Source organism: Cataglyphis hispanica, chromosome 1 (assembly GCF_021464435.1).
Source record: "Cataglyphis hispanica isolate Lineage 1 chromosome 1, ULB_Chis1_1.0, whole genome shotgun sequence".
Lineage (NCBI taxonomy): Eukaryota > Metazoa > Arthropoda > Insecta > Hymenoptera > Formicidae > Cataglyphis > Cataglyphis hispanica.
Genome location: NC_065954.1, coordinates 16,720,245 through 16,730,676, shown reverse-complemented (window position 1 = coordinate 16,730,676; position 10,432 = coordinate 16,720,245). Strand labels below are relative to the sequence as shown.

The 10,432-nt window shown below is 35.9% G+C and overlaps 2 protein-coding genes across 2 annotated transcripts in view; one reads left to right on the top strand and one right to left on the bottom strand.

The window, feature by feature from the left end:
• Window positions 1-686: 686 nt before the first annotated feature.
• Window positions 687-2,000, top strand: LOC126859228 (39S ribosomal protein L30, mitochondrial). Its single transcript, XM_050610288.1, has 3 exons — window positions 687-1,077; window positions 1,452-1,578; window positions 1,662-2,000. Exons 1-3 carry the CDS (start codon window positions 944-946, stop codon window positions 1,956-1,958), a joined length of 558 nt encoding a protein of 185 aa, XP_050466245.1. The 5' UTR covers window positions 687-943; the 3' UTR covers window positions 1,959-2,000.
• Window positions 2,001-2,219: 219 nt separating this feature from the next.
• Window positions 2,220-10,432, bottom strand: part of LOC126855550 (uncharacterized) — a 31,099-nt gene continuing 22,886 nt past the window's right edge. The window contains 8 exon segments of the mRNA XM_050603366.1: window positions 2,220-4,817; window positions 5,794-6,136; window positions 6,431-6,652; window positions 6,933-7,336; window positions 7,561-7,675; window positions 7,793-8,155; window positions 8,736-8,948; window positions 9,684-10,099. Coding sequence (XP_050459323.1) covers window positions 4,551-4,817; window positions 5,794-6,136; window positions 6,431-6,652; window positions 6,933-7,336; window positions 7,561-7,675; window positions 7,793-8,155; window positions 8,736-8,948; window positions 9,684-10,099 — 2,343 coding nt within the window. The 3' untranslated portion in view covers window positions 2,220-4,550.

Here is a 10,432-nt window from a genome sequence, read left to right as displayed (position 1 = left end):
GGAGTGAATCTCGCGTTCGATCGAAGACCGTCGCATGGGGCGGCGAGGCATTGCCGTGAAATGTCAATCAACGCGATTATTGACAGCGATATAAGTGACGTTTCGTTCAAAATATTTTCATCGGCTCGTGGGAATCGCGCGGCGCGTGACCGGCATCGAACGGATTCACGGATTAAGGTACACGAGTGCAATTAATTATACTCATTGATCTTATAAACATTCGAACGCGAGAGAAATAGCCGCCAAAAATTTTTATTCATCGGATGCGTTCGTCATGATTTATATCCGTCCAAAGTCACAATAACAAAGTGCAATAAACGTCGCGTAAAGTAACGGACGATCGCAATTAGTGTCCGCGCGAGTGTAATTAGCCACGCTTTTCTTTTCGTAATCGACTCACGCGAGTGAATGTCGAGAGCAATGGACAAGCCGTGAGAGCGGGATGCAAGATCGAAAATTACGGAAACGCAAGACAGGTAATTCGTCTACATCGATTGGTGAGTAAATATCCTGTCATTGCATTCGCATCATTATTGCTCGTTTTCGTCAATATACACGTCGTGTACATTATTTTGCTCTGATGATGACCTCCTGTTAATTATCTGTAGACGATAAAATAGATTCTGTATATGAAGTTTTGCATTAATACATATGGCGTCGCTCGTTTACGCAACGGCATGTAAAGTAATGAAAGAGCTGATATAAGCGATCGCGTATATATTTTGTGCGATATTATAATTCATAAATAAAAGAAAGAGCTCGAAAGAGATTAAGAGTCCATATAAATAATCGAAGAAATTTATTAGAATAATTGTAATTGTTGGCAATATGATGATGCAGATTTGTTATTGATTTACGTATTGAAACGCAAAGTTGATCTAACCTATACAAGTTACATTTGCGTTCTTTTACGTAAGACTTGCTTGTAACTTTTGATTGCAACATGACATCTCGCGCAACAATTTTCTTTAATTTTGCACGTTATTATTCGCAAGAAGTGAGGCGACGAATAAAATGGAAAGACAAGGAGGGTAATCTAGAAGGTGTAAAATATGGATTTGTTAAATACTTTCCAAGGTAAGTGAGATTGTTATAATATGTACTCGTTAATTCTTTTATAAAAACATTTTGCCCAACAAAATTTATGAAAAACGATGTATTATATATAAGTAATATTTATAAATTGCATATAAGCAAATTATAAATCAATATTGAATTGCAAATTAATTTTTAATACATTGAACACAAAATATGCTTAGCCTAAATTTAGTCCTCAAAATAACTTTGAATATTTTTATATAACTAAAAATAAATAGAGAAAATTTTAAAATTTATGATATATATTGCTTTTGTGTGAAATTATGATATTAAAGCAGTGAATTTTTATATGTGATTAATACATTTTGTTATTAGAATTATTGATTGAAACATTCAGAAATTTATATTTCTAGACATCCAAATCATGTTGATCCACCATTTGAGCCGAGCAAACTTTTATTGGTGAAACGAGTAAAACCTTTTGCAGGTAATCCTTGGTGGGAGAAAAGAATGTTGAAAGATCTCGGTTTCGAGGACAAGGTAATTGATTGGTCTATAAAGGATAGTGTGATAGCATGCTAGCATTTGACAAACTTTTATTTGCTTAATCATCACTTTTACAGAAACACTTCAATGTTCCAATGATCCTCAAAAACACACCAGAGATTTGTGCTATGCTCTGGAAGGTGAAACATCTGGTAAAGATCCTTCCTATAAAGTTACCCAATGAACTGCCAACTGCAGATGATCTAAATGGCACGTATTTACACGAAAATGGCACATTTTACATTGTACCAAAAGTAGATCCTGCTCGCGAAGAAGCTACAATAAAATTTGTAAATGATCCAAAAAAACTGAATCGCGATATTATTCAAGAAAAACTGAGACTTAAGTGGTTAGAAGGACGTTCTATGTCTTGAAACAAATGTAATAAATATAATAAATAATTTTGTTGCACTAAAGTCATTAATATATAAAACTAGGAACCCGCAATCTTAAATAATTCCTTAACAATATTCAACAATTTTTTTTAGTCGAGAAAAAACTGTCAAAATACTTTGTATCCTATAACGAGTGCATGGATTATATATATTTATATATGAGAACATCTTATGAAAATATATAAAAGTAATATGTAAACAACAATAACTTTTTGTTTTAAGAAGTATGAAGGTAAACGGTTGAACAAATAATATAGTTTATTTATATTTTGCATATGCGGTCAATTGACCAGTTTACAACCTACTAACAATAATGTTAAAATTTTAGTATTTAATTCTTAATTTATTTAAAGTGTCCCATATGCCTAAGATCTTGTAAAATTTCTCAATTTTAATTTTATTAAATTAAGAGATACTTATTTTGGAAGAGTAATTTATAAAATATTTAATATTATTAATTACTAGTAAATTAAAATAATATTTTCAAATTCTCTTTGAAATATATTTTTAATTATATTAGAATCTATGACTTTTGCAAGTATATGAATTCTTTTTATATGATGAGTTTGGGACACTTTATAGGCAAGAGCAAGATATCTCTATAAGATGCCTCGCAATAAGATTTCATTTTCTCAATCATAGATTTTCTGATTCACTCTAGCCAAAAAGCTCAAATACATTTTCAATTTATAACAATATAATTTTAAATTCTATTTTTTTAAGATTGTGTATAAATTATTATTGTATAATGGCACAGCTGTAATAATAATGTAATCTTAAAATATATTTAAGATTATGTTATTGTTATATTCTCGTTTTAGAGTCGATTCATATTTATTTCAACTCTTTGACGCAAAGTGATTCCAATGTCGTCCAAGACATATCAACATATCTTATTGCGAGTCACCCAGTATAATAAGTGAAAGATGAGTGCCGCTTTGGGTCAGTCGTGCGGACCTAGAGATACAGTGTTCAAAAAAGAATTTCAGAAAAAGAGACTAGACTTCGCGAGCGAGATTCGCCGATCTTGACTGTTGTCAAACGATCCGGAAACAATCCATTGTAGGCCGTGTCCAGAGGACGTTCCGTCTTTCCGAGATTAGCAAATATACTAATAGCGCGATTCGGAAATCGCACTCGATGACTAATTACCTTCGTCGCCTTGCGAATCTTATGTCTTTGCGATACTAAGAAGTGAATTAGATTGAAACTGTAGTTAAATCTAATGTCAGCTATTCGTATTCATTACTACCGCTCTATGAAAACAATTTCGGCCTTGTATATGCTCGAGGGGAATTTAAAAAGTCTCAGTAACGCGAATGTTTTGGAAGTCCTAGTAATGGAGAGACAGTAATTGCCGTCCTCTTTCGTTTCTGCGTTTTTTCTTTTCGCTATCTCTTTTGCTTTTTAACGATACGATTTTTTGAATGACGATTTACTCGTGTGCCAGATTTTATTAAATTCCTACAATGCCATGTTTAAATATACTTGCAAATTTTCAACCAATTATCATCTATACTATTACATTAATATCATCATTATACTTCCCTGATTATACTAATATTATTAATATATTTCAATATATCAACAATAATATTAAATACTAATAATTTAATATATATTTAAATTTTGATATATTATTAATATTTCAATATATTAATAATCATTCTTCAAATTAGATCGCGCACACATATAATGCGACTTTTTACATAAATTCAGTATTTCAGATTAAATTAATCGTTAATATTACATTTTGTTTGTAATTTTAACGATATACAATTATTGTATAACCATATCTCATTGTAAAAATGATTTTTCCAATGGCCACAGCTTTTCACTGTATAATAACAATTGATCCACGAGTAAATCGACATCTACATCACAGCTCTTGTAAATTTACGCGGAACTGGTTCGTCTTCGATTGCGCAATTTCCAGAAGCGCCGGTCCCTCGACGTGTGATGAATAGAGATTGTATTCTGTGTCGTTCTAGAGCCACCTTTGTCCGGCATATACATCCTCAACAATCGTGCTGCTCTTTCCTCCTGCGAGCGATCCGCCGCTTTTCCGCTCAGAAAACTCAGCAGCTTCATGCTCCGTCTTTTTATCCTTAGTCTATTCAGAAAGTTCGACTCGCTGCTGCTGGATGGACTCATACTATTTTGATCGTCGAAATCTTCTTCGAATCTCTTTGACCGTCTTAGCTGCTCGATCTGTCTTTTACTTCTCTGTTTTCGCTTGTCGCTCGCTTCGGCAACTTCTTCCTTTTGTATCTCTTCTCGTCTCCTTTCCGCGTTCATTTCTTCGACGTTTCGAGAATTCGTTTCTTCCGCTCTTCTCGCGACAGCTTCCAATTCCCTCAGACGTTCAGCCTCCCTGGAGCTCTTGGAGCCGGGAGAACTGATTGTTTCCGGTTCATAATTTACGTCCGTGTCCACATCCGATAGCTTGCGATGCAGATCGACGATCTTGCGGCGAAACTCCTCGTCTTCCTGGCTGAGCTTAGCGAAGACGCGATCGCGCTCCTCCGTAATTCCGCAGACGCTCGACTTGGACGTCGTTTGAAACCGCTGTCACCACCATCCGACCTGGTGCTTGCCACTGCCGGGCGAGTCCTCCTCTTCCGGCAGCGGTTCCAGCCGTCTTCTGCCCAGGAAGCAGCGCAACGAACCTAGACTACCGCCGCCGCCAAGCAGCTGGTCCATACTCAGCTCTGGCAGCGAGCAGTCCTCGTTCTCCGATTCCTGATCGGCATCGTCCTCCGCCGACAGATTTAGGCCGTAATTGTCCTCGCCGGTGTTCACTACTGCATTTCCGCTGCTACAGCCGTTCGGTGGCGGCTAAGGAAGTCAGGCACAGCTCGGGCTAGTGATTCTTTGCAAAAAGAGAAACAGAAGGCAAGCCGTTCGTCATGCAGGCAAGCGTGCGAAGCTTACGTGCTATCTTGTATGTTACGTTGCGTTTCCATATCATGGATGGCTATATATCGAGAAGAAAAGAAAAGCGAATTTCTCTGTCTCAAACAACAGTTGCCATGTCAAGGATTATACACATTCAGCGAAAAAATGTGGGGATTAAATACGAGCCACAATTCTCGGAATAATATTCTTGCAGAGATCACTTTGAATGCTAAGATTACTTGGTATATTTACGATAATATTATCATGTTTGTGCATATTGTGTATATTGTGCGTTGAAACTCGTACTCTGCAACAACTTTAAATTATAATATATGTATATAGTATAATATATGTATATAGAACATGATGTAATTTTTACATTCAATGTGAAGTGCAATTTAAGTGAATTAATATTTTGAAGCTATTATTACGTCATTTTCAAGCAAGCTTATATAAAAATAATGACACGTATCAAGCAATCGTCATTTCTGTACACAATATAATATTAAATTAATAAATAATTTTTATTACGAAATAGATATCTAATATTTACCTTGTAAATATTTACAAATTTGATTGCACGAGCAGAAGGAAAAGCTATACAAAAATATCTTAAAAGTAAAAAGAATTGCAATCGGATTATGAGAGAGCTCTATCTCCATAAATTATTTTTTAAATCTTTATCTTTAAACGTGGAATTTCTGCTAAATTACTGTACATAATTTCATATAATACATTCAATTTAATTTTTTACAATACATGAATTTATTTATGGAAATAAATTCTTTAATCGCGTGACCGCTTGATACGCGATATCATTCCTCGCAGCATCGGAACTTGTTTCATTGTGCTTTCAAGCTTCAGCTATTACGTTCGGATGCGAATATTCGTGTACCCTGGTCTCAAACATTATTACCGAATTAGCGGTGAAACTCTCGTCGTCCGGTCCGCCAGAGGTCGGCGTGCCCCATATATCGTCGCCGGAAGTAGCCCCGGACGTGGTACCCTCCTCGTCGTTAGGATCCAATGAAAACTCGGTTCGCTCCGGGGGTACTGGTGGTTGAAGAAGATAACCACCGACACCCTCGCTGAGCTGTTCCAATAAAACCATCTTGCTGACGACGTAATTGCTCGCACGAGCGGTCCACGCTCTCAGGCCGGACGGCGGCGATTCCAAGTCCCGGTTGTCGTCTTCTCCTTGCTCGTCCAACTCATCATCTTGATCCAGACTGCTCATCGTACCGAATCGCCTCAGAGCTCTGTGCAAAACGATCGTTAGGAGCGTAGAAAATCAGATTAATTAAAGTTTAATTAAGAAGAGCAAGAAGATATCAAAGCAAAAAGAAGTAATCACTTTTAGATTGAATAAATTATACCATAATTATTAGACCATAAATAATCGGAGTTTTACGAGTCTGTGATAATTTATCACTTATGCTTTGATTGAATTTATTTGATTAAGTAAATAAATTTTGTTAATTATTTTTATTTTATTTTTAATAATTAACAAATTAGTAAATTTAGAAATATTAATTTCCATTAATTTATTATACCTATAAGGGGGTTCTCCGTCACAATCGAGGTCGTCCTCGCTGCCATCTTCGGTGTTACCATCCGCAGGCGTGTAACTGGGACTGTTACAACCCGGGCTATCGTGTAGCCCATTTCGCAATCTATGTCTCGTGCAGAGATCGGGAGTCGGTGGAAGAACTGAAATTTTCGGGGGTAACGGGGAGAACGGATCCCTTTGTAATGGTGGAGTAGGACAACCCGATCTATAATAAGCAATCACGATCTGATATTAGAGAAAGAGAGAAACACTTAACAAAATAATTCTTATATCTTACATTTTACAACTCACAAAATTTCTTTACCCTTATTCTTATTGTATTGTGAAAAAAAAATGACTAATAAAGTAAAAATAAAACTCCGAATTATTTAAATTGAAAAAATATTTGAATATTAAAAATATTAAAAATTCTGAAAAATATAAGAGAGAGAGAGAGAGAGAGAGAGAGAAGCTGTGTTTTTAACATTAGGCGTTAAAATTATTACCTATGGCACCTTCGGCAAATGCTGATAGAGCTCGTTGAATTCTCCTTTGAAGACACGTAATTGCCGTTTTTCCGCGTCATGTTATTCGATTTTACAGTACTTAGGCTTGCGCTCGACGCAGTACTTTGTTGTTCGGCATCGGAATTTGCCGTCGCGATCTCTTCTGTCGCAGTGTCCTGGCTGGTCGACCTGCTGTTACTTTCTCGAGGTGCTCGAGCCGCCAATTCCTCCGCCGTCCATTCCTCCAGTGAGCTTTCGTTATCCGGAGGAGGGATCTGATGCGAATTGCGCACCCACTGAGCCAGGTGATTGTTCTCCCGAGAGTTCTTCAGGATCGTATCCAGGCTTTCGCCGGATTGCGACTCCTTCTCCTCTTCGTCACGTTGTTGAGGCTCTCTCACGGTCTGTCATTGATTTCAAAATTTATTAGACGCGTAATTGTGTAAATCATTATTATATCCAATAATTATTCAAATCATAAGATTAACTCGTTGAATATTTAACTTTGGTCTCGAAAAATTAAAGATTGTATTTTGCAATTTAATTTTATTTTGCTTGTGTGCAAAAATGCGTGAATATTAATTATTTACAATCAAATTTTTTTGAACAGTCGATATTTTTCCATTACCTGCGCACTTCCCGTGGATTCTCTAATTGTGGCAAAATTATTACCGACAATCGGACTCTCTTCCGGGCTGTCCTGATCCGACAAATTCAAGCCACAGCCTGTATTCACATAGATGCTAAAAAATAATAAAAATTGACCTTTGTAAATAATATACTTTGTCCATCCGCATGCAACTTCCTTTGATTTCGTCAAAAAATGCCCTATTTTAATACCTAGTCTCTCATTCACTCACATTTGCCGTTGAAGAAGATTATGCCAGACGGCTTTAAGCTCCGCAGTAGGCGCTCGAAAGATGAGAACGCGTCTTCGAGGTCGACTGTGTGGGCTGCAACCGCCGCTGTTCACCATTTCGGCGTGGCCGTTCTCCGAGCTGCCGTTCGGGTTTACGGAAACCTGTAACCGAAACTCCGTCGGTCGTTTTCGCACGGTGAAGCACGCCTCGGCGATGCTAGACAATCGTAGAGGTTCCTCGGTGACGAAGAGCACGCGGTCTCGCGAGACCCGCGCGAATACCAAAAGATCGGTCAGTAGCAGCGCCCAGGACGGCTGCAGACGCGCCCGACCTTCGACCTTAGCGAGAGCGCCGCCGAAAAGCCTAAAATGAAGATTCGACTTTTTCATAAATATCATATTTAAAAATTTTTCATGGATAAAAATAGTTATTACAGCATCAAACGATTTTTTAATTAAAAATTCTCGAAGACGAAATGAATAAATAATAATATTACGAGTTAATTATGTATCAGAAGTTATATATTCTTAAAGAAATACAAATAACAAGAGTACAGTTTTTTTTCTCATAGAAATTAGAGACTTATATTAAATTAAAATTATATATATATATATATATATATATATATATATATATATATATTTATAGAGATAATAAAAATTTACGAAGGTACAATTTGCATAGATTGTAGTTCTTTTTATTTTAAGATATTTTTGTATAGCTTTTTTCTGCTCGTGCAATTAAATTTGTAAATATTTATAAATTCTAAATATATATATATATATATATATATATATATATATATATATATTAGATTTTCTCTCATAAAAGTTATTTATTATGATCTTATGGCATAATAATATATATATATATATATATATATATATATATATATATATAATTCGCCAAAAGAATGTAAAAAGAGAATAAAGAAAGCGCTCACCATTGTCTTCCCGGCATCACTAAGGTAAACGGCTTACATCTTGCAAATACTAGTCGAGATTCCACCTCTTGCAAACTCAGCAAAGGTCTTCCGGTATCTCGCGGCGGCTCCATAACACCAGCGTTAGCTGTAGCTTCTCTATAGCCGTGAGCCAAATCCCTCGCTTGTTGGCAATTTCGCGGAGACGCCTGACCCAACAATCTCGTCATTTCTCTGCAAGCATGAATTTACTACGAAAACGGTACGGTTTTTGCTTTCCCGATGCTACAAGCGCCAAAGAGACTTCTTTTATATTAAAAAGTCTTTTAAAAACTTCTCGTAATCGTGCAATCTCACAATTTTAATTCAAGTTTTAATGTAAAATTTAATTAATAATTTTGTAAATGTTATCGTAGGATTTTTATAAGAAAACAATTTTTACATACAATGTAACATAATACGGAAATATTAATAACTTTATAAATTAATGTATAATACATATAATACTAATCTTTATCTAATATTTATTTTCATAAATCAAAATATTTATTATAATATTTATCAAAATATTATTTACTTTATGAGAGCTTATTTAAAAATGAAAAGTTAACAAAGATACGAAAAAGTGATGATAGATTAACAAACTTATATTTAATTTAATCTTTAATTGAAGCATCTTTATAATTTTGGCAATATAAAAAATTATTTTAATAACAAGAAGCACGCGATGAAGCCTTGAATGAAATAAGAAAAACAGCATTGCAATTTAATAAATAATAATTCTCTTAATATCTTACTACTTTTGCATACACTGATAATTATTTTCCTAAAAATTTCGTAACTTATTACACCGTCAAAATTAATTTAATCAGATTTTATTTCATATTGAAACGAATTTTATTGAAACAAATTGAAGGAAAAGGGTCTCTTTCTGAAGAAAACACAAGCAATTAGCGTAATTGTACCAACCTATAATGCTCTAAGGGTAGGAGTAGCACCCCAGTGAGATCGGGGCGACGTTTGTGCGGCACGGCAGGCTCACAGACGAGCTTGGCGAAGGCCGTGTTCCGTCTGAGAGCGACTAGGAGGCAGCAGGCACGTTGTAGGCCACTGAGGTATCTTCGGTAGGCAGCTGTGATTTTAGGAACTCTACAGAGATAGCTGTCAACACCGCCCCCCTCGTCCCTGATCTCCTCGGATAGCTTGAGCAGCTCGTCCAGGTTCTGGAATAGAATCAGATAGTCCGTCGCCGATAGAACGTCGCGTCGTTCGCACAGCGGGGCCATGAAGCGCGCGTGGCCGTTCTTCAGGATGCTCCAGTACCTGGTCTCGCGTACAATTAATTCTTCTTCGGGTGATGCGTCAGGTGCCAGAGACGGGAAGACCTGCTACATGAAAGAATTTGCGACGAAAGAATTTTGGGCGGGAGATTTTTTTTATAGAGAATCGAGTGGAAAATAGATAATTGCCTATATTACTTAAGTAGAAAATTTTTTGACAATCGTTGCGCTTTATCATCATTTTTAATACGTAAAGAACGTAGTTTATGCTTGTGTATAAGATAACTGAATATAATGTGCAGCTTATAGCACAGTTGTGTAATAATGTAAAGCACTATTGAATTCTTCAATCGATAGTTTGTGTTATAGGATGAGTGATAACAGAATGGCTTTTAATTGAAAATCGAAGTACTTAAAAATGAAAATAATTTCAAGTAA